General features: G+C 39.2%; 1 protein-coding gene across 3 annotated transcripts; it reads left to right on the top strand.

The window, feature by feature from the left end:
* Window positions 1-1619: 1619 nt before the first annotated feature.
* On the top strand, window positions 1620-22611 carry SANBR (SANT and BTB domain regulator of CSR). Of its 3 annotated transcripts, XM_066177876.1 has the most exons (21): window positions 1620-1757; window positions 4707-4872; window positions 6737-6923; window positions 10033-10126; window positions 11124-11362; window positions 12206-12264; window positions 12895-13055; window positions 13878-13964; window positions 14068-14178; window positions 15921-16044; window positions 16216-16368; window positions 16553-16728; window positions 17105-17204; window positions 17691-17723; window positions 18333-18432; window positions 19410-19504; window positions 19616-19644; window positions 19739-19812; window positions 20454-20542; window positions 20899-20990; window positions 21406-22611. In XM_066177876.1, exons 2-21 carry the CDS (start codon window positions 4723-4725, stop codon window positions 21440-21442), a joined length of 2190 nt encoding a protein of 729 aa, XP_066033973.1. In that variant the 5' UTR covers window positions 1620-1757; window positions 4707-4722; the 3' UTR covers window positions 21443-22611. The 3 variants fall into 3 exon arrangements, with proteins under 3 accessions (XP_066033973.1, XP_066033974.1, XP_066033975.1); XM_066177877.1 differs by lacking the exon at window positions 16216-16368; XM_066177878.1 differs by lacking the exons at window positions 1620-1757; window positions 6737-6923 and having other exon boundaries at window positions 4789-4872.
* Window positions 22612-23422: the final 811 nt, after the last annotated feature.

The raw sequence follows: 23422 nt of genomic DNA, 5'->3' as shown, positions 1-23422 counted from the left end.
TATCAGACTCAAGCAAGTGACAGGGATTATTTATGCTGTCAGAGTATCAACAGAGTCTTGTGGTTTTAGAAATGAAAGATATAAAGAGACAGTTCTACTACCTTTGAATTATTGTAACTGATCTAGCACAGTCTGTAGAACAGCAAATAAGTAAAATTTAAGATATTGATTTTTTGTTTATTTTCAAATACTGATTTTTTTTTCTTATTTGAAAAAATAAACGGAGGGAACTGAACTTCTGCCTTTGATTAATGAAAAAAACATGTTCCAGTTCTCCTGAAATACCATCAGATTTCCATTCCATTATGATGTCATCATAATGCAGCAATATTCCAGCATTAGTTCATTCTGTGGGTGCCTATGGCGTGGTATGAAATCGGGGTTTTGCTTTCCCTACGACCTAAAGGAAACTTTCAGACTGACTTAGAGGATGTTGATTTCAGATACTTCTCTAGATTAGTGGAATCATTTTTTTTCTGTATTTTTCTGTGCCTTTTTTTTTTGCATTATCTGTCCTCATTGTACTATTCCAGAGTTTACAAGTGGGGTTTTTGGAAAGAAAATTGTAAATATCCATGATTTTTGCCAAATTACCATAAAGGAACAGAATTTTTGTGGCTGGATTGGGAAGGATTGTTATGTTTGGGAAATGTGGATCTGGGCTGGTCTTTATCAGGCACGGGTGGCTTCCCACAGGAAGGAATTTTAAAATGTTTGGGAATACTTGATACGGTAGTACACATGCAGTTGGAATCAAACTGTGTGGGTGAAATAACAGGATTGAGACTCTCTGAGCTTTTGCGGAGTAACTCTGGTGAACCGCTCCCAGTAGTTGGGCTGTTCCGTGTAATTAGCTCTAATTGCAGTGTTCTGGTACTGGTTTTTTTATGGTTAACAGTGTATGGAATACTTACATCAGCTGAAAACCTGGGAAAAGCTTACTGAGGCTCCTCTTTGGTAGGAGCGTGGAGTGCATTAACCCATTGCTGCGTAATTTATCAGCTGTGCCTACATCACGAGTCTAACTCTTGTGTCTGATGCATTATTTTGGCGGGCGGTAAGAACTTCTCGTGGCCGGGCTTTTCCTTCCCTGCAGGGTTCTGGCAGGCGGGAGTGCAGGGTGACTTGTGTCTGCGAAAAGCGGAGTAGCTGCCGTGGGGTCTGCTCGGAAAACTGAGCTGGACGCCATGGGGAGGCAGCAGCGGAGGGAGAGGGGCGGCGTGACGTCACACGGAGCGAGGACGAGGCGCCGTGACGTCACGCCGTGGCCCTGAGCAGTGTGTGTATCACTCCCGCCGCAGTGAGCGGCACCGACGGCACTTGTCCGGGGCGCGCCGTGACGTCACGGTGACGCAGCGCGGGGCGGCGCGTTGCCGGGGCGACCGGACGCCGCGCGCGGGGCGGGAGGGGGCGCTGCCGCCGCCGCTGCACTGCGGCAAGGCGGGGCCGCCGCGCGCCCGGGGCGGGAGCGCTCCGCGCCGCGCATTGGCTGTGCCCGGCGTGAGGGGGCGGGGCCTCGTCACCCGCCCCGCGCCCATTGGCGGGGGCCGCCCCCCCTCGCGGCGTTCCCGCCCCTCCCCTGAGGGCGGGGCCGGGCGGCGCCGGCAGATGAGGGCGCGGCGGGTGCGGACAGGGCGCCTGAGGGTGCCGCTCGTCCCGAGGTGAAGCTGAGCCCCTCGTCCCTCTGCTGCCCCGGCACGTCCCGCGGAGGAGCCCCTGCCCGTCCTGTCCCGTCCCGCTGGCCTGGGAACCGCCAGGTAAACCGGGGAGGGGTCCCGGTGGAGAGTGCCCGGGGGGGCCGTCGGGGTCCCTACTCTGAGGCTGCTGCACTTGTAGGGTATCGGAGACTGGGGTTGTTTTTTTTTTTTTTTAAACTTAAACGCTTTATAATTTTTAATGTGGGCTGGTACGTGGGCAAGCTACAAAGTTGCCGTTGTTCCTCTCCCGCGCCTCATTCTGCACCATCACTTCCTTGCGTTTCAGGGCTGTGGATGGACACCTCGTGCCCATCCCACCATCTTCACCTTCCCTCAGGTTGTGCGCCTGCAAGGGGTAGTAATTCTTCATTCCTACACTCATGATTTGCTTTAAATAATAAAAAAAGTCGAATCGGATTCTGTATTTCCATAATGAATTAACTCTTAGGAGCCTTTGCACCACTTGATTTGGAATTCTGAGTATTAACTGGAATTCCTGTTCTCACGTATCTTTCTATGTTGTGCATCTCAAATGAGTTGGTCAGAGTTTAATAATTTGGAAACTTTTTTTTTCTCCAATTTTCATTGTTGAGTAAGGGGTTAACCTGAGCTGTCCTTGCAGTAACAGAACGGAGAGAATCCTTAGAAGTTGCTTTTTCTCTTTAAGAATGTGATTTATTTCAGGCTTTATTTTCCTGCATTTAGAGAGTTCTTGCATGAGACTGAATCTTGCATATGTCTTTATATTTCCAACAGGGTTTCCAAAAGGATAAAAAGTCAAATATTGAATATCACATAAAAAGCTGCAAAGAGGAGTCCCGTGCTCTTTCTAGAATATAAATAAAAATACTTCTGTATGCCTGTAATTAAGTCTCTTCCTTCATTTGTCTTTGTAGTAATAAGCGTATACAGAGCTGCCTTTTGATGTGCAGAGTAAGCAAATTAAGAAACCTGTATGAGAGACAAAGACTTGATTCTGTCTGAATGTGTCATCACGTTTTAGAGCACCTGTCATCCCTTCGTGCTCGGGCTGCTTCATGGTACACAGGGTTGATGGGTAGTAAACTTGTTACCACTGAAGCACTCAGAATTTTTCCCTGTAAGTTACAGACTCCTGTTTTTTCACCAAAAAAGAAAAAGGTGTTTTTCGTCTCTCTTTCCTTTCTTTCATTGCCCAGTGTAATCTTCCCATAGCACTAGCCCTCAAAGGGTGATTTATGGAATATTGACATTGCTGGTAATTTTACTCACATTAAGCCTATTTTATGGTGGGAAACCAGGGGATTATAATACTCCATCACTTACTTATCTCATCCAAACATATTTTTAAACCAGCTGCCCCATGTGTGTGAGCTAGCACAAGAAGTCAGCTCAGTGTTTCATAACCACAGGGCTTTGCCACTGGTGCTGACCCATTCTGGCCCGGTTATTTCTCCTCCTAAGAGCAGAAACAGGAGATGTTCAGGGGCTGAAACGTAATTGCTGCCGACATCTGTCTGCACACTGACAGAGAGAAGTCTCCAGCACAGAATCACCACAGTGACACTGCTTGAAAGTGCTCTCAGGGTGAGGGATAAGGACACAGTGACTTCAGGGACTGATCCACTTTTACCTGATAGTGGCATCTATTTTACTCAGATTTTGGGCTCATATAATCTGTGAGGACCTTTTGCTTTTAAAATTGGCTATTTGGCATATTTTGCAGCAGATTTCATTTAGATAGAATTGCTACAATGGTATAGAATTTTCTCTAGGACTCGTCTTCTGTTTTGTGGCTTTTTTTCTTTCTTTTTAAATCTCATGGCTGTGGGAAACTGAAGAATTCTCTCGGTGAGTTCTGGGGTTTTTTTCTTTCTGACTTAATTCAGCTGCTCTTTTGAGAGGATGAAAGCTCACAGTTACCTGCTGCTGTGATTTCTGCTTCTACCAACAAAACAAGCAGAAAAAAGGGCTGGAACAGCTTCTAGAGGGAGAAAAAAATCAGGGCTATTTCGTGTATTTTAAGCATCTTTTCTTTTAGAAAGAGGATGGTGCAAAAGAAACATCTATGTATAGTGTGCTTTTAGTAACAAGTTATCAGCTGTTATCTAGGTGTATTTGCTTTCAAATTCTCTATAATTCTTGCTTTATAAGTCAAAAATTTGCATGTGGCTTTAAAGTTCTGTTATTAAGTATTTTTAAGTCCCTCCTGAGCTCTTTGGCCATGTGTTACTTGAACATGAAACTCTGCATTAATGCCTGCAGTTCTTTCCCAGCATAAACTAAATCAGTACTTTAAACTTTTACTCTTTTCCCTGGTGCTATACAGAAAATCCATTTGGAAAAAGAAAAAAAACCCTTGAATATAATCCTGTTTTATAAAATGTTTTCTGCTGTCCTTAAATGCTGTGTTCTGGTGTTCAGCTTGAAGCTGAAGAGTTAAGAGGTTTTTGTAACTGTTCATCCTGGCTAATAAGAAGTTGGGAATGTCAGGTGTTTGGGATGAGAATTGAACGAGATTCAGGTGTTGTTTCCTGGCTCCGAAATGTTGATGGCCCTTAAATTGGTATCCTGGCTTGGCTTCTAAATAATGGCAGTTAGGCGTGCTGAGTGAGAGGAGAACAAAGCTGAGAGTAGAGTTTGTGACAACAGACAACTGTATTTGAATGTGAGTAAATTTACATTAAAATGCCCCTCTGTAACTTAGGCTGTCTATTCTGAGATCTTGGTAGCCTTTCTCTTGTGTTAGAGGCCTCAGAGGTGTGGTTTCTCCTCTGGAAAGAGGCAGGTCAGAGCAGTGGTGGATAATACCTGCTGCTCTTGGGTTGGGTTTGGTGTGTTTTGCACATCTGCTTCTCCCTCAGGGTTTTGAGAATGTGTAAATTTTTTTTTAAAAAAAAAAGCCTAAGTACTTGACTTTAATGCTGTGGTAAACACTTCCCCCAGTAATTTATGGAGTGCTACAGGTAAAGTAGATCAAGCCTTAGTAAACCATGCAGTGAGACTTGCTAAAAACTCTTTCTCTTCTAGGCTTAAGTAGCCAAAGATGAGTCGTGGATTCTCAGAAAACAATAACTTCCCCTATGACAACAACCAGATGGTTTTGGATATGATCCTGTGTTCCCTAATTGGTGTTCCTCAGCCTATCAACTGGGACAGTGTGGCAAGGCTGGTTCCAGGATATACATCCAAAGAAGTGAGTTCACTAATGAAAGAATTTGTATGCTTTATGGAGAAGAAAACATGTGGGGCGGGGGGGGAGGGAGGGAGGGAAGGAAACTGAAGTTAAGGTGTTTTTTTTTTTTTTTAATCTAAAGTAATTTGTACCTAATTGAAAATGTTAAATGAGTAGCAGATTGAAAAGAGGTGGGGGGGGTTGTTTTGTTTCTACTGAACCTGAGTGTTGAAATTGAGAAATACATTCTCCACTGTACTTCATTAAAACTTCTGGAAAGGAAAAATTGAAAAGTGGAATTAAGGAAAGGTAGCTGTGCTACTGCATTCCAAACTCCATAGCTAAGACTTGGATGGAAAGGATGCCAGTACCCACTAACCCTGTGCGGGTTGTAGAATCCTTACCAGGAAAGCTAATAACTCTCTAGGCTTGTTGTTACAACTCTAAACAAGGAGGGGTTACAGCTCTGTTAGGTAAAGAGTGCAGTTGCTTCTTTTTTTGATCCTACAAGATAGGGATTTTTCTTTTTTTGGTTGGAGTAGAGTTGGAAGAACCTCTGTACACTTACTTCTCTTTCTGGATTGCTGAATTTCCTGGTGAAATGCTCTCTTTTTTTAGTAATAATTTTGACTTTTTCATTTCTGAGAAGGTGTAAGCTAAGAAAAAGATGTCTTTTGCCCTTGTGATTCAGCAAAGCTGAAAGAAAACAAGCCAGTGGTCTTGACTTTCTTGCAAACCTAATCAAGTGTGTCAGGTCACATTTATAGCAGTGCTATTGGGCGATGCTGTAACCTTGTATTTCGAACATAAAAGTGAAGGATTGGGTGTAGAAGCTTCTGTGGCATGTTACTGCCTTTCAAGTGCTTGGCAGAATGCTTGGGGATGTCTCTACTGGTCACCTTTCAGTGTGCAGACAGCACTGTGTATGTTAAGCAACTAAAATAACAATATCAGTGAGCCCTCTCCTCATATTAATTCATATGATTAATTAGTACCTGTCTGATTGCTCTGTTTTTAAAGAACTAAATGTCTCAAATATGTGGAGTCCCTGTCTAAGGCAGTTACATAAAAGCACAGATATCCCTTTATTTATCTCTTGTATGTGTGTGACAGGCATCATAAATTTGAGACAATATCAGAAGGGTGTCCCTGTGTGCCCCTGGCCCAAGGGGGCATGAAGCAATGTCTGTTAACTCAACCCAAAATAAATAAATAGAAACAGCTGCTAATGGAGCCCAACACCTGTGTCACAGGAGGAGCACCTGTGGAATTGAGTAGATTTATTTGCATGTGCAAGTTACCTCTGTGTAGGACTTTGCTGAACCAGACCTATTTGTTATGATTGTGTTGGTACAGATTTACAGGCTGGAAAGACTTTCTAGTTCATCAAAACAGGGAATGGGAGTTTTATAGAATTGCAGTGGAAAGCAGCAGTCCCTTTTGTCCACACTGGAATAGAGGTCATGAAGTAAAAGAATAGTAATTGTGAATTGGTTTCTATAGCCTCTCTTAATAACATTTGGCCATGTTTATGGTAAAAGAACTAGTTACAAAAGTGAGAATTAGTACAAAGTGAGAATTCACACTCTCCCCATAACTTTGCTTTTGAAAACTGGGCTTAAAATCACAGGGTTTAAGGAAATGAAAGTTGAAACAGGTTCGACTTAATTTTTTCTCTTTCTGTTAGAGTATATAATTATGGTAGCTATTATTTTACTGTGTTTTTATCTGCTGATACCACTAACTACATAGGAAGCATTTATGAGTTTGATATCAGTAACTGTTCACATGCAAAAATGTGCAATACAGTATCCATCAAATCATAGTTATTAAAAATGTGCTGAAAGCTACTGCTTCATTGTCCTATCATTTAATCTTGTGACAGTGTGCAAAAAGGTTTGATGAACTAAAAAGCAGTGGAAGTTCACCTGTTGACAACCAATATAATTCCCTGATGGCTGCTGGTGGGAGTCCTGTGGAAACTTTAGCCACGTACATCAAATCCTCCTTGCTCGATTCACAGACAGAGTTTCAGGAGCCTGCTATTGGGCAGGATTCCATTACTATAACTGGTATGTTTTTAGTCATTCTGAAATGTATTGGCTTTTGTAATCAGTATGTGCATGCTTTTGTCCTGGGTGGTCAAGTCCACCCAGGAGTAGTAGTCATTCATCCTTGGAGAGTTCAGTATGAGTATAATGCATACAACAAGGCACTTGCCATTAGTTTAGTTTAAGAATCGATGTTTACTTGGGTGTTTTTGGTAGCTTGTCCTTCCAAGAGGCATAAAACCTTCTGCTTGAATTCTGTTTAGGATTTTTGGTGGTGTGCTAATAACCCTACAGCCATTCGAAGTCACATTAAGCAGCATTATTAAAATAACTGGGAGAGCATTGTGAAGAAAAGCTGTGGGAAGCTGAGGAGGTGATCCCTCGAGGGCAAACCTTCCTCTCCCAGCTACAAGCCCCGTGTTTGCCGTGGATGGGTACAGAGCAAAATGTAGCTAATTTTTGCTTCAAGACAATCTTGATATGACATAAAATGTATCTTAGTCAATTATGTGTCCCAGTAATTATTGGACAGACGAGGATAGTTGTAAATTCAATCATAGCAGAATTAAATACTGTTAACAATTCCTTTAGTACTACTTCTGTCAGAAGTTGTAATTAAATTTGTGAGTGTTATTCTCTGATTTTCAGTACAGAGATGTTCCAGTGACTTTAGAACTTGGTAAATGCGTTTGCATGAGAAATTTGCTGGGTTAAAACTTAAGACGACAGCGAAGCCTTTAAACAATGTATTCTCTGTTCAAATGTCCTTCACTGCGGCTTTCACTGTCCTTTTTGCAGCAGAGGAACAGCTGTTTGAACTTTGAATAAAGTGTTTTTAGTAATTCTAATCAAGGGATGATATTGGAAAACTGTATATGGAGTGTCAAGACTGAAAGCGCTTCCCATCAGCTTTCAATTATAGGGTTCCATGCCTGGTGTGGGATAAATGCTGCTGGCACCCACAGGTCCCTGTTTACAGGATTAGCAGCTTCCCAGAAGGCAGTTAACGAGCTAACTCTGCTTCTAGAACTCCTTAGACAATTAGTGCATGTTTTCTTTTTAACAGGGTAATACATGTAATGAGTATTAATGCAGTTAAGTCCAGTAATGTAATGTTTCCTTCGACAAGATCCTAGCCTGAGAGTATTCTCTGTTTTCTTTGTGACTTTGGATAAATCATTTGCCCTGTTTGAGCGTAATTTGTTGATATGAAATCAGAGTAATTAATCTTTTTTTCTCACAGGCTTGGGTGAACTCACCTTAGTATTTGTTTCATTTCTGCATTTCAGAATTGGAGATTTGAGTCAATCCTATTTGTAAATGTTTTTTTGTTTAATTAATTGCTTCCTAGTGGATTTTTTCACATTAGCTTATTGTTAGGATCAAGAATTTGGGGCCTGTTTGCATTTGTTTGTAGTCATGAGTAACAGCAAGAAAAAGCAAATCAGACCATACTCATTCTGAGCTGGATTCTGGTTTTGGCTGAGTTAAAAGCTTATTTATTACTTGCTAATTATAAGGCAAACTGCTGATAAGTCCCTCTGATTGCCTCTCATGACAGGAAACAAGCACAGACTATAGCCTTTCAGCCAAAGTATTTGTTACAATCTTTCAAAAGTTAATCAATTTGTAAGCTTTGGATGGGAGGGGAAAAATACACTAAGAAATGGATGGTGAAGTTCAGATTTCCCCATTAATTTGGCTGTGTTGCATATTCTTGTTGTCAGCATTATTGCCTTCAATAAATCACTTCACTGTGTTCACAATGAACTTGTTAATATATCTGCAGGCAGAACTCTTTCATACCATGCATTTCCACTGTCCCTTCTTTTAAAACTGACACCTTTGATTCCAACCCAGGACTCCCACCTCACCTGTAGTGAGGATGGCTGCCCAGAAAGCTGTGGCTGCAGCAGCCCTTTCCAAGGTTTTACTGGGAGTGAATCTTCCCCTTCTGTTAACTGTGCTCCCTCTGTTAAGGCCTTACTAAGACTTAACTGTGCAAGGCCTTTGGCTGCACCTTTGGAGCAAGTTTTGTTTCTTCTGCCTCCCATGCAGTAATTTTGCCTTCCTGAAGGGCGTAACTGCTTTGTTCTGAACTATATATCATTTTTTGCTGTCAGCCTGCTGTAGTTGTTCAGCCATTAGATGAAGATGAAGAGGTCTGTCTTAATCTTCTTCAGCCTCTTACATTACTCAGGAGAGAGATGATGTTTCTGGAACTCCCAGAAATCTGAGAGAATGGCATAATCATGGAAAATCACCATCTTATGGGTTTTCAGTGGAAGACAGATATGTGCCCTTCCATTGTTTAAAAAAGATAAGGATCTTTCCAACTTTTAAGCAAGATCATTGAAATTTCATGTTGCAGTAATCCATTCACAGCTGGAAAATGCATTCATTGTTTTAACCCTTGATCCAGAACTCAGTGGATTTGGTGACTGAACTCCTGAACTTCACTAGGTTGTTGTGTGCACTTTCCACTGCTTGTAGTACCTTTGTGAAGATCAGCTATTTGAAGTGCATCTGTCTTTTATTCCTGGAACAACCTCACTGACGTAGCTCTAGGACCAGGCAAATTTCCTTGCCTGCTCTCTTTGAACCTTGTTTGATATGATCAGCTGATTTAAGCCACATGTGTGAGAAACTTAGCAAAAACAAAGACATCCTAAGAGTCTTCTGTGCTTCTCTTTGGAAGCTGCTTATTTCCAAAGCTGACACGTGATGAGTAAGGAGTGGGATTGGTCTCAAGTTATGTCCTGGCAGAAGCTTTGATGTGGCAGGGTCTCAGGAGCCACATCCCACAAAGCAGATCAGAGGAGCTAAAGGAATGGGTGGCATTCCCAGAAGGAAGTGCTGAAGGCAGTGCGTCTCCTGCTCAGTGTGGAGCCAGGAGTGATCTGGGTTTGTAGCCAAGTGTCTGGGCAACCCAGCAGTGGTGCTGCTGTGAGTTCCCATGCATGGCACTCAGAGCAGGGATCTGGATTGTTTAGTAGCCCTTATGGAAGCGGATTTGTTGCTAGCTGTGCCATTGCTCCACCATGACTGCCATACTTCAGTTGCATTTCCAAGATGCTGAAGAGTAGATCAGGAGTTTGTTCTAATGCAGCCTTTTTTCCTTACATTGAAGGAAGGCCCAGTGCAGCCTCCACAAGGAGCTGTTCCTCAGAATCTGAGAAAGGTCCTGTACATAACAGTGGAGAAAGCACTGACGAAACCCAGGGGTAAGAAGAGCTTTGTGTGTTTGTTGTCTAGGGGATTGTAGAATTGACAGAAAGATGTCTAAATTGCTGAAATTTAACTACTACCAGAAAGAAAACAGCTGGAAACAGCCTAATGACTGCTGTAAGAAATCTGGAAACCTTCCATTGCTACAGAAATTCAAGGACTTAGTTTAAGAATGTGTTGTGTGCCATAAGATATTTATAAATCTGTGCATACTGTTCCTCTGGGTGATTGATCACTGCTGTGGCAGGAATGAGAAATATACCTGATTTTATAAAGGAATGAAACAAGACTGGTGCTCAATTATGCTTTAAAAAATACTCTTGAACATAGATTTGTCCTATGTAAAAGCAGGAAAAGAAAGCTGTAAATGAAAAATTTTCCTGTGAATTCCAATAGCCATCCAGGTCACTTTTATTCCATCACATATCCCTGTTTTCCACACTACATAATTACACGTAGAATAATGTTTGTTTGAAACCTAAGCATCTCTCTGTAGAGACAGCAGGTACTGATTCTAGCTTTGAGCATTTCTTAAGAAATAGAGATTTTTAATATATAATAAACCAAATCTTAATTTCCACTGATGAAAATTCCTGTTACATGGTGCCTCAGTGATTTAGGCATCTATATTTGGTTATTCTTTGAAGAAAATTAGGAAGGGAGAACAAATAAGTTTTCCATATAATTCAGATAGTATCCTAGAACAAGCAGGTGAGAAAATTGTGGAATGGAGCTAGAAATTTTCTGTTTCTGATCCCTTAATTAAATCACTTTGATTATCTGTAGAGGATATGCCTCTGCCTTCTTCACCTATCCAACTATAGTTTCTCGTAATAGTTAATAACTGTAATTTGTTTTCCCTCTGTTAATAAAACCCTGTTGGTGACATTAGTGTTGTAATGCATGACCCAGAGTTGGAGATGAGGTTGTTGGGATTTGATGTCCTAATTGGCTTAGGCTCCTGATTTGCTTTGTGTTTTTTTCTCTTTTGAGGCCAAATATGGTGATCCATGTGTGCGATGAAGCCAAAAACCTGAAAGAAGATTTTGTGTGTCCTCGAGACCTTTTGATTTCAGAGATGAAATACTTTGCTGAGTACCTGTCAGTGGATGCCCAGCGCTGGGAGGAGGTGGACATTTCCGTGCACTGTGATGTTCACATCTTTGACTGGCTGATAAGATATGTCAAAAGGAACTCCAAAGAGTCTGAGGCTAACGAAATGCCCACTTTAGGTAAAAGCAGATAATTTCTTTTAGGTTCATTACGTTCTGGACTAACTGAAGATGAATGGTTTGATGCAGTTCAGCTCAAGTCTCTTTCTGACCGTTGTCAGTTGTTAGAAGAATGTTGCAACAGAGATGCTCTGGTCATTTCAGCAGATGACTCTGCTTTGCTGGCACTGACAGCTTTGACAAAACATGCTGAAAGTTGAAGCAATAAAAAAGCCCTAATATGTTTTGGGATGTGATGTTTTTAATTAAGACTCTTCAGACCTCTTCTGACCAAGGACACAGTGGTAGATTTTAATGCTGATGATTGGTTTGTTTGTTTCTCCTCTGCTCCCTGTTGGTACAATTGCAGTGTTTTCTACAATTTCAATAAAATCCAATACAATGGTAGAAGAGCCTTTGCGGATTTTGAGGCAAGTTTTTAATGTTTTTAATGAGCCTTCGCTACCACTTTTTAAAATATAACTTTTTTTCTCTTTGTTTGTTTATGACTTGCAGTGTGAAGGTTATTTTGAAAAAAATCTAAGCTGGGTGTGATGGCTACAGATGGAAGTTAATCTTGTGTAATTGTTTAGCTGTATTCCTGTGAAGCCTCTTTTTCCAATTCTAATAAGGTTTCCAACTTTTATAATTTTTCCAGGTTATAGTTGTACTCTGACCACTGAAATGGTAAACCAAAAGTTTATTTCTTAAGATGGTTAAAAGGTCCTGTATACTGGAAGGTGGAATGACAAGTTGATTGCTAAAATAGCTAACACAGATGCTAACTATGAAGAGAGAGGGATGTGATATGAAATTACAAAAAAATCCATGTAAAAACCCTGCCTTTGTTCTGTTGCCTTCTAGAACCATCAAATGTCATCTCAATCCTTATTTCTTCTGAGTTTTTGAAGATGGATTCATTAGTAAGTATTAAGGAAGATTGATTTTCTGGCATGAGGGCACAGTTAATTACCAGGTGTCTTAACAGCTTGTTTGTTGTGCTTTGGCTGTTACATAAATAAGTGCTGCAATGAGAACATTGAGATTTTTCACACTTTTCCTGTTCAATGGAGTAATCTAATATTTGCAGAATCTCAATGCAATAAAATTTGGAGTAACTTATTTTTAAATGTGATAGTGTGATCTAGAGTGCTTGTTTTATATCCTTTTTTACGTGAATGATATGTCTGCAGTTTAGGATCTGATTTTCCAGCTCTATAAGGAATAGCTGCTGACTTTGTTAAAATGTTTGTCAAAAAGTTCTGTCATTGGGGTGACCCACAGGAAAGCACAGCTGTTGAAGTTGAGATCCATGTGTTTTATGGTTCTATTTTAACAAGCAGTTGGAAGGTTACTGAAATTTTTGGAGGAGATCATAAACTAAATCACGTTAATTCAGGTTCTCCTTTAGGCAAATCTGAGGCTTGTTTTTTGTTTTTAAGTCGAACTGAAACAGTTTTCCAAAACACCACACTTCAAATAGAAGTCTTAAAGAAATTAGTATGGGGAGGGATTGTCTAGAATTCCTTAACATTCGTATTTATTTTTCCTAGGTAGAGAAATGTATTCATTATTGTCACGAAAATATGAATGCTATTGTAGCCACGCCATGTAACATGAACTGTATCAACGCTAATCTTGTTACACACATTGCTGATCTCTTCAGGCACAATGAGGTGGAAGAGCTGAAGGACAAAAGAGACAAATTTAAGAGGTAACATTTTTGCCCTGTAATACCCTTCTGAAGTGCTGTTGAGCTTTGGGATCATATTTCATAACAGCTAAGACTGTGAAGTTTGAAATTATGTGTTTTATAAATTTTCATTGAATGTATTTTTAATACAGAATGTAATGGTGTGACTTCAGAATTTTATATTAAAATTATGAGCAAAAGGAAAGAGCTTTTATAGGAAATGAGGAAAAGGAAAGGCCACACTAGGAGCATGGCATGGGTGAATAATTCATGAATTCTCACATGGGAGCCAGGATTAGGGTGAGGAATCTTTTATGGGATGACATGCTCCTAGTGGGTAGAGAATGGTTTGGCTTCAGCATTCTGTGAACCCAGATGTTTGGACTTAGAATTCAGAACGCCTGGGAGGCTGAATAGTTGTGATGGAATGTTCTTTCATACATCAGGACCCCAGCTTAGTATCAAGATAAGGGGCCAATTTTAGGAGTGCAGACTGACAGACAAGCAAGGTGAAAGTCAGAGAGGACTTCAGTCTGTAGGGATGAAGGCTTAATTTTAGAATGAAGTGAAATATCACAGCAATATTCACTACCATGTCTTTTAGTCAAGGCAGAAGCTGACAGTTAATATTGGCAAGCATTTTAAAAAAGAAAAAATCAGAGTATCGCTTTTGTCACACTTGTGTAAAAATGAGACTAACAGGATAATTTAAAGGGAAATTATATTAAAAGCTAGATTCTGTGAGTGGCTTTGCTTATCAGAATGTGATTGTTAATCTCACTATACGTAAAGCAAATTTCAGTTGTTTTTCTAATGGGTGAGCTGTGTTGCTGTCATTAATAGTAAACTTTTCTGCAAGAAGATTGAGAGACTCTTTGATCCAGAGTACGTAAATCCAGATTCTAGAGGAAATGCAGCAACTTTGTACAGGTATGGTCTTTTTATATGGCTTCTTCAGTAGCTAGGATAGTCCCTGTGTTTAGAAGTCCTGCTCTTACTACTGTGCTTTCTTTCCTTTCTCTTTTTAATCTAGGTGTTGTTTATGTAAAAAGCTGCTAACCAAAGAAACTGAAAGGAGAATTCCTTGTGTACCAGGAAAAATCAACATAGACCAACATGGGAATATTGTCTATGTTCATATAAGGTAGTGAATATGTACCTATATAAAATGTTTCTTCAGCTGTGATTTTGGGTGATTTTAAAAGTACTACATACTCAGATAGGTGACAAAATTAAGTCATACATATGTGACGAATGTATGAAGCATCTCAACCTCTCGTATTACCTAGCAAAAAATAAAACAGGCGAGTGTGTGATTATGATGATGTACTGCTGAAGTTCATTCAGCAGTGCTGCTGCTGAATGGAAATGGGAAAACTGCAGCCATGATTACTGAGAGGGCTATTTTTGGGTTGACTGCTTTAAATAGAAAATACTCAGCTAATTCTTTCATCAGATGGTTTTAAGATGTATGCAGTTGATGACAGATTGAATTAGATGCTACATTTCTGCAAGGTTTTTTAGTGAAGGATAGACCCCACCATACCAGCAAAGAAAGGCTAAAGAGTATTTTCTAGTCTGACTTTATACTGTCAAATCAAATGCTCAACCTGCTTAAAGACTGCTATAAATAAACTTTGCTAGTTGTTTCTCTCTTCCTGAAGTATTTGTCAGAGAAGCTTGCAGGACCTGTTCTGTATGTAAGCCTGATTCATTTGGCACAAATGTTTAAATGAATTCTGTCTGTCTGATCCATGGCTGTGAACAGCTGGATTCTCCTGTTAATGAAGATCAGTCCATGATCAACTGCAGTTCCCTCCCTCCCCTCATGCCCCTTTTAAGGAGGTTGGTGGGAGATTAATGACAGGAGACCTTCTCATCACATCCATTTTGTTCGGAACAACCAAAACAGTTCCATATCAGCTCCCACCAGTTATTCCAAGGTGGAGTTAAGATCTGCCTAACATCTACATAGAACAAAATCTAGTGCCCCTGTCCTGACCTATTTAAGATCATTAGTGATTAGTCAGATGAAATTCGTTAATTGTATTACTTCACTTAAGCTGAGTGTATGTGGCTGCTCTGCAATTCCCAGCAGATAAATGGTGCAGGGCTTTCAAGTAACTCAGAGGATTATCTAGATTTTAATTATTTGCCTTGTGCTACTTGTGATGCTTTGCTACACAGAATATGTTTACTGAGAAGTGATGCTGGCCACTAATGAATTCAGGCTTAGGAGCTAATAGTTCTATCTTTAATGATTTAAAAATAAGTTTCTATTTATTGGTCCTTTAGTGGTGCCTAGAATTAACTTCCAACTGGAAGTACTGCTTGCTTAGTCTAGGTTAGGCACATATTTAACAAAAATGGTTCAGGCCAGGGGTTAAAATTGGGAAGAAATTTTATCTGCTCTTTCTGAAGATAACAAGCCCCACTGCATGTTGCATATTCTCTTTTGAAATCTGGAGAGGTGTGTCTCATTTGACCACAAGGAAGGAACAAAGTCCCATATTTTTAATATTAGAACTGCCAGGTATGTACCTTCATCAAAAGGGCATGATCTTGTGCTTTCAAACTCATAGCTAAGAAATAGCTATTGTTGTGTTGCAGATAGATAAAAGATGTTTATCTTAGCTTGTAAATCTGCAGTATATGGATCTTGAGATGAATCAAGCTCTAATTCTTTCTTAGGAGTTAGTTTAGGATGTTCTGAAAAGACAAAGGCTCTTCTGTCATGTTCTGAATTTAGTAGTCATTGTCTCACATTGTATGCCTCCTGTTGTAACTACTGGAGGCATTTCACCAGTGTGTTTTCTGCTCTTTCTCCACATCATGGTTCTGGTGGCAGCATCAAAACAGAGTCAAGACTCTGTTTTTCTTTTTCAGAGACAAAACCTGGGAAGTGCATGAGTATTTAATTGGCCTTCACGAGGAGCTGAAATCCTGGCGAGATGTTTACTGGCGTCTTTGGGGGACTGTCAACTGGTTGACCTGCTCAAGGTGTAACCAGGTAAGTGTGATTTCACTTTGGCTTGTGGTGGGTGACTTTTGGGGAGTGAAGCAGGGATTAAAGCAGTTTGGAAAATATGTGGTAATAAAGCTCAGTACACGTTCTTTACAGTGCACAATTTTTACTTCCATAGGTCATCTCACCTCTCACTCTGTCTTTTTGCTAATGTAGTCTTTCCTGTGCACTGAGTTCTCCCACTGCCAGTACCATTCGCAGCCAGTTCTTTACCCAGGTGTAGCAAGTGCTCTGGGCTCGACTGGCACAGGAGTGTATCCCTGTTGTAACCAAAAAGTTCTTCGGTTTGACCCTACAACCCTCCCAAAGGTACTACTTCAGTTTTCCTTTAAAAGAGCAAGACACATGGTGGGGTGGGCAGCAGTATGTTAGGAAAACGGATCTTTTTCCAAAATAAGGGTTGTAGTTCAGAAGTTGAACTTTTGTTATTATACTGATGAAATCAGTTCTTCCCATTAACTCCAATATTTGCTCTTCTGCCTCTGTATTGCAGGGCTGCAAAGTGAGGGATCATATGGTGGAGTTACCTCCAGAAAATGAAGATGGGGATGCTTTGCCATCTCAGAGTGAAGAGGGGGATGCTTTGCCATCTCAGACTGCTCAGATCTTGAATGATCTGCTGCATCATAGGGATGTTATAGTTGTTCCCTTCACTAAGGATGAGAATAGGTAAGAACATTGTATTGTGTTACTGAAATAACTTAGCCTTCAACAGTGAACACGTGTGCTTGTTATATTTGAGTTCTCTCCCATTTCAAAATGAGTCATAGGACTTTCTAAGGGTAACTTATTTCTGGTTGTTTACTTGGAAATTGGGAAGTGAAGAACAAGTACATTTTCCTTTTACTTTTCAAGCAGGCTTTTAGTCACTCAACCTCCATAAGCATTCAGTGCTATCTTTATATTTTAATATATTGCTATCAAAATGTTATGTGGCCGACTTGGAGGTCTGTCTGCTCTCTTGACATATGTTGAGTAAATTGAGACTGATTCTGAAGTAGTGAAATAGAAATAATTATTTTTGGTTTATGTATTTCTCTCATAGTGATTCTGGTATTGGGCTTGGTGATGACAAAGGCCTTGAATGTGATGTACTTGTAGAACCAAATACACCGTGGGGCCCCAAAACTGGAGAAATTAATGCTGTGAGTGCTGATGCTTTTCCTTCTTTTTTTTTTCTAATAAAGAAGATTCTTTCAAGAAGTTCTTGAACAACTTTTAATGAAAATTAACACTGGGTGAGCATTGTAGGATAGGATAGGTACAAAATACCTGGTTCGTGAAAAGGCAGAACTCTTCCAATGTCTGTTGGAAATATTTTAGTACATAACTTCCCTCCTGTCCTGGACTGATTTTTGATCTTTTGATCAAATCAGCTGTAAATATTTTTAATGTTAAGCTTACTTTCACTAAAACGTGAATTGACTGCATTTAATTGATCAGTGGTTTTCAACCTGCTTGGGTTTATCATTTCACCAAAATTTAGAGTTCAAGATGGGAGGAGGCCTGGGAGTTACCAGTGTAGAGTGCTGTACTGTAGCATACCGCCCCTATTTTTAGAATTCCTCTCAATTTTTAAATTATTATTAGTTCTTTAACTTATATGCCTTTTTCTATCTTTGTCACTACAGTTTTTGTCTCTGAAGAACTGGACTTTGCAGCTGGTTAGTAAAATATTTTAGTAATTTTAAATATTTGGTCTTCTGTACTAGCAGAGAATTTTTGATTTTTGTCTTATTTTCTAATAAAGAGACAAAAATAGATTTTTTTTGCTTTTATTTGGAGGTTACAGTATAGCAACAGTTTTTACAAGAAAGTATGGTATGTGTGAAGTACTACTTTGGCCTTAATAGAAATGAGAAATTCCTTTGAATATTTTTATAAATGGCAACAAGCCACACTAGCACTGCATGCATCAGTTATTAATAATTTTTTAGGCTGACAGAAACATAAATCAAAATCCAAGGATTTGAGTATCTGTCTCTCTTGGCTGGTCTGAGGTGCTTCACATCTTGATTGTTAAGCTTCATCATTTCTCATTACAAGGCACTTATTATCACTTAATTTAGATATATGTGTATATTCAAGCAATGTAAACATCACATTACTGAACATTTCTGTAATTCTGTGCTGATCTGTTGGGTATTATTCACTATTTCCTCACTGAGGTAGGGAACTATGCTGGATGTCAGCTTCTGCAAGACAGATTTAATATATCACTTAGTACATCACTGCCTCACTTTTAATCTCTGGCTTCTCCTGGTGTTGATTAGAAGCAGCAATCGCTGTTATCTGAAGAGGAGGAGTACACCACGGGCTCAGAGGTCACTGAGGATGAAGTGGGGGATGAAGAAGAAGTGTGCAAGAAACCAGGTACATCAAGCTTTTAGAGTCTCCTCTCTGGAGTTATCAGATAGGGATTTGAGGCAGCAGAAGTCCTCTGTAAGCAGATTTTGAATATTAGGCGTTTCAAAAATAAAACCAAAGTTACTTGAATTTTTTCCCTAGTTTTCCTGTGGTTAGGTACAAATCACCCCACTGCTCGGTGCCATCAAAAATCACTGGCAAACAAGAGAAACTGCCACTATTCACGTCTGAGAAGCCCCTGGAATTATCAAGCACTTATTTTGCAGGAAACTCTCAAATTAATGAAATTTCATGTAATAAATGTTGGAAGAAAAGACAGCAATTACATTATTGCTTTTACATGCAAAAAAAAAATTTGCAGACTTGTCTTTTGATTATATAGAGGAATGACTGGTTAATGTAACTAAAATTGTGTCTGCATTGAAGCTAAGCTTTATATGATTTTAAAAGGCTTTTATTCATTTTTTTGATGTGATAATGGGTTTAGGAACATGGAAAGCCAAAAAGCAACTTCTCCTTTTCACCCTACTAATGATTCATTGGAAAAGAGGCAGTTCTTTGTTCTTTTTGCCTTTACTCAAAGGGCAATCAGAATGGGAACAGTTTAAAAAAGAATATAAATTTTGAAAGAAAATTTTTGTTATTTAAATAAATAGTTTGATCTGATATTGCTCAGAATTTAGTCATTGAATTAATATGGCCAGAAAATGTAGCTTGTATGTGCACTTGTTTTTTAATGTAAAAAATTTATGCTGTTATGTGTAATCACTCTTCATTTTAAATACATATTTGAGTTTCTGTATATTTCTTGTAGAAAAGCATTTGAGTAACGCGTGTTAGCCTGCCTGCAACACTAATAAAAGGAGAACAGCCTGTTGATTTACACTATTTGTTAAGAAATAGAGGGGAAAAAATGCTTTTAGCAGCTCTGTAGTTGAGAAATTCCAAGTATCTGAGGTATGAATAGATATTTCTTCCATTAGCAGGGAGAAAGGAGAAATTAAAGAAATCCTACAGGCACCCAAAGAAAGCAGTTTCTTCACCTAGTGTTCAGAAAAGGGAGAAGCCATCTGATAAGGTAAAATTGCAGCTGTGAATCCAAGCTCTCTGGCTGGCTTAAAAAATGAGGAATTTTCTCTAAATTTTGGACCTAGAAGACCACATTAAATGTGTTTTTTTCCTTCAACAGTCAAATTCCCGAGATGCTTCCCCGTTCATGTAAGTCATTTTCAAAGCCCTTGAGAGCCCATTTTAGTATCTCCCTCTTTTAAGCTGTTCCTGCTAACAGGGTGTGTGCACCTTTCTCTTGCAGTGTGAGCATGCAGCAGAACAAATGGGATGCCTCCAGGTCCCTGAGATTCAACCAAGATGCTCAAAGAGAGGATGGTCTGTTCCTGCATGAGTTTAGCTTTCATAAAGTTAATATTATGCAAAGAAAATGATCCAGCTAATTTTCTTAAAATTTAGTTAGTTACACCCCTGTAGGGTGAATTTAATCTCAGATACAGCAGTGGGATTTGGGGTATTTGTATGATTTATGTGCTTTATTTGGAATGTCAGCACAGAACCTACAGAGATTATGGCTGTGTCATCTCATGATTATAAAAGTATGCAGACATTTTTTTCTGCATCCCTGTGGCATTTGTTGTCTGTGCAGATAAATAGAGAAACATCCACTTCCATCTCTTTCCCAGTCACCCTGACTAAAAATATTCAGAGTTGGATTAATTTGTTCTGCCTTTTCTAATCTCTCCTGGGATTCTTCTGCGATTTTGCTGTTTTAAAAACCTCTGCCTCAAAACCATTTCCTGAGATTTTGATCTCAGTGTAGTGCCTCAGGCTGATCCTGGTATCTGCCAAGGCTGCTGAGGCTACATCAGGATTTAGGATCTTGGTTGTTCAACTTTTTTTATATGAACTAAAAAAAAAATTACAAATCCATTATCACTAAAGTCTGTGTCTAATCCTCCTTGTGTTCAGTAGCAATGAAAACCTTTCTTCTAAATATCCTTTCTTATTTCTGACAGATCAGAGAAGAATGTCTGAGATCACAGGGCACTTAATAAAATTGAGACTGGGAGACCTTGATCGAGTCAAGTCCAAAGACAGCAAAGAAGTAAGATTTGTCCTGGCAAAATGTAGTGTTTGCAGAGTTGAAGTGAGCCTTGGTTAACAAAAACATTAAACACAAATGAAAATAACATCTATTCAATAGTTAAGCTAAAGAATGAATTTTATCAATCTTCATTTTGTTCCAAGCATGGCTTTTTTGAGGATCAGAGTTTAAAATAATATTTAAAGCTTTTAAAAACTGCTCATGGAAAATAGAATGGGTTTTAAAAAATCAGTACTGGGTTGTGATAATGGACAAAAGTATGGCATCGGTTGTGCTGAATATTAGTGATTTTTATGGGAAGTCACTGATTACATTGAAATAATGTCAAAACTTGATTTTTTTTTTCTGTATTCCAGTATGCAGGAGGCATTTATTCTAGACTTGAAGCTCAGATAAAAGCCTCAGCACAGGTCAGTGCACGACAAAGCAATGCTGAGAAGAATCCCAGGTAAGATTTTAAAATAAAAGCAAGAAAAACTTGTGGATTTTGGGGGTGTGAGGTGGTGGATTTAAAAAAAAATATTTTAAAGTAAAACATGCCTCATTTCATACACTTCTTATGGATCAGCTTCCACCAGGTTAAGCCATATGAGGTGTGAAAGCTTCCCTTTGTCTCTCAGTAGAGCTAGGAGAATGAAACCCTTGGAGCCATGCTCGGGGGAGGTTCAGTGCAGCTGCAACATCATTTTCTTTTTGTGAAATCACGGAAAACCAGAAAAGTATTGGCCAATACTTTTAGCCTGTTCTTTGTCCACCTTGTAAAACAAAACCAAAAAACCCCCACACAACAAAAGCCTGCATTAATAATGTAAAAAACTCTACATTACTAATGTAAAGGTGTTTCTCATGTGTTTTTAACCCAGGTCAAAAGCCCGTTTTGGTCAAGGCCGTCCAACATAAGGAGTCATGGATACACTTTAGCCAGAACTCATTACTGCTTCCTGAAACTCCACTGCACTCTGACACATGGAGAATGCACATCTCTGAAAGCTTTCCAGTGACTTATTTATTACTTTAAGACTTGTAAATTATTTTGTGCTATAAATGAATGCAAACCCAATATGGTCGGTACTTATTTTAATTGTAAATATACTATTTCTTAAAGTTAAATTTAATTGCTTTTTTTAGGCTATTGTGTTAAGTTGGATAGAAAATATTTTATAAATCTACAAAATTAAATTATCAGACTAACTTTATTTATGGGGGAAGACACAAATATGCCTTTTGGTATGCTAGAAATACTGAAAAGGGAAAAGCAAGACTACTGAATTCTGAATGCAGTCAGCAGCATTAACCCAAGTCTCCTTGTGTATTTATATTGCGTTGTATTTGACGGTACATTTTAGGTCAGATTTTTGGGGATTTGCATTTAAAGTCCATGATAATATCTGTGACTTAGACTAGTTTAAGCAAAATTTTCATGCAGTTCTGAGGCTTTCTTGTGTACATCACACAACTCCCTCTTCTCTGAAGATGACTAGCAGGTAGGGACTAGACCTCCAAAGATGCTCTCAGTGCCATGATGGTGCAGCATTGCATCTTGCATGTGAACCATTTGCTTTTCTTGTATATGAAATCTGTACCCATCCCTATTCCTGATCCCTCCTGCACAGGACAGTGCTTTGTTCCCTTCTAAAACCCAAACCTTGTGATGCAAAGCAGTTCTATCTCTAACTGATGCTATGTCACTAAATTTCTGAGAAGATCTGTTATTAATTCCGGATCTTTCAACAGACATGTACCATTACAAAGGCTTGTGCATGTAGATCTTTTGGGTCTAGTTACTCCCTGAAACCTGCCTGATAAATACTGTTTAGAAGTCAGATGCACTTTTAAGTTCTGTATTTGGAGCAATAGAATACAAATCCAGGGCTACCAAAATGAAATAACTTGCCTAGAAAATATGTTGTAAATTAATAAAGAAAATGGCAATAATAATAATAATGATGGCTGAATTCAAAGAAGCACATTCTGACTTTGTGAAACAGGTAGAAGGAGAGCTCAGGGAAAGCTTATTCCAACTCCTGGCTGTACAATAAATTGTGAGTCTGGAATTAAGTCAGCAAATTCCTGGGTGGGAGGGTGGGGTGGGGCAAGGAGAGGGAGGTTTGTTTAAATGCTCTTCTCTCCATTTCGACTTTTGTTTGTCTTGTTTCTTGATGATTTTTGATAGGTGTTAGAAGACTAGGATAGCAATACTTGAAAATACTGCTGTCAGGGTGGAAAATTTTTATTGAAACGATTAAAGATCAGTGTTACATGTGTGTTTTGTCCAATGCTGTAGCAAATTTGGAGCCCAATGAAACCAACAAGCAAAATTGTATTTCAGTGACTTTGATTTTGGGAAGGAGCTATAACTTTGCAGGAGTGCTTTAATCTGTATGAAATAAATAAGGTTTTGTGAATGCCTCAGGCCTGTTTGCAAATACTAATGCAGTTTGAAGCACTTGTAGTCAATGTTGGAAAACTGATTGTTGTTTGTTGAAAGTATTATAAAACCAATCAGGTATGAAAATGCAGTAGAAAAAGTGTTTTGCTACAATTTTGTGACTTCTGATCGAGGGTTGTTCCAAATTCTCATGGTAAATCTGGCTATGAAAGTTGCAGGCTGCATTTATATGTGTTTAGTTTCCATAGAACTACTGACTAGAAGAGAAAGGAAAATTCTGCTGGTTTTGTTCTGTGAGGAAGTGCCAGTTCTACATGCCAGTATTGTTCTGCTCAAAAATATTTTTGAGCAAAAATAATATCCATGATGTGCAGTCTTACCTTTTTTCCCCATGCCAACCACCTTGAATTTTTATCTTGTATTAATTTTGAAAATTTGTCTTGGTTTAATGGAAATAAACATTATTAATTTAAGAAGTGTGTGAGTTTTTT

This window comes from Chamaea fasciata, unplaced genomic scaffold, assembly GCF_029207755.1.
Source record: "Chamaea fasciata isolate MVZ Bird 193981 ecotype frontalis unplaced genomic scaffold, bChaFas1.0.hap1 SCAF_3, whole genome shotgun sequence".
Lineage (NCBI taxonomy): Eukaryota > Metazoa > Chordata > Aves > Passeriformes > Sylviidae > Chamaea > Chamaea fasciata.
Note: the sequence above shows the minus strand (reverse complement) of the source record. Positions and strands in the feature narration are given on the sequence as shown.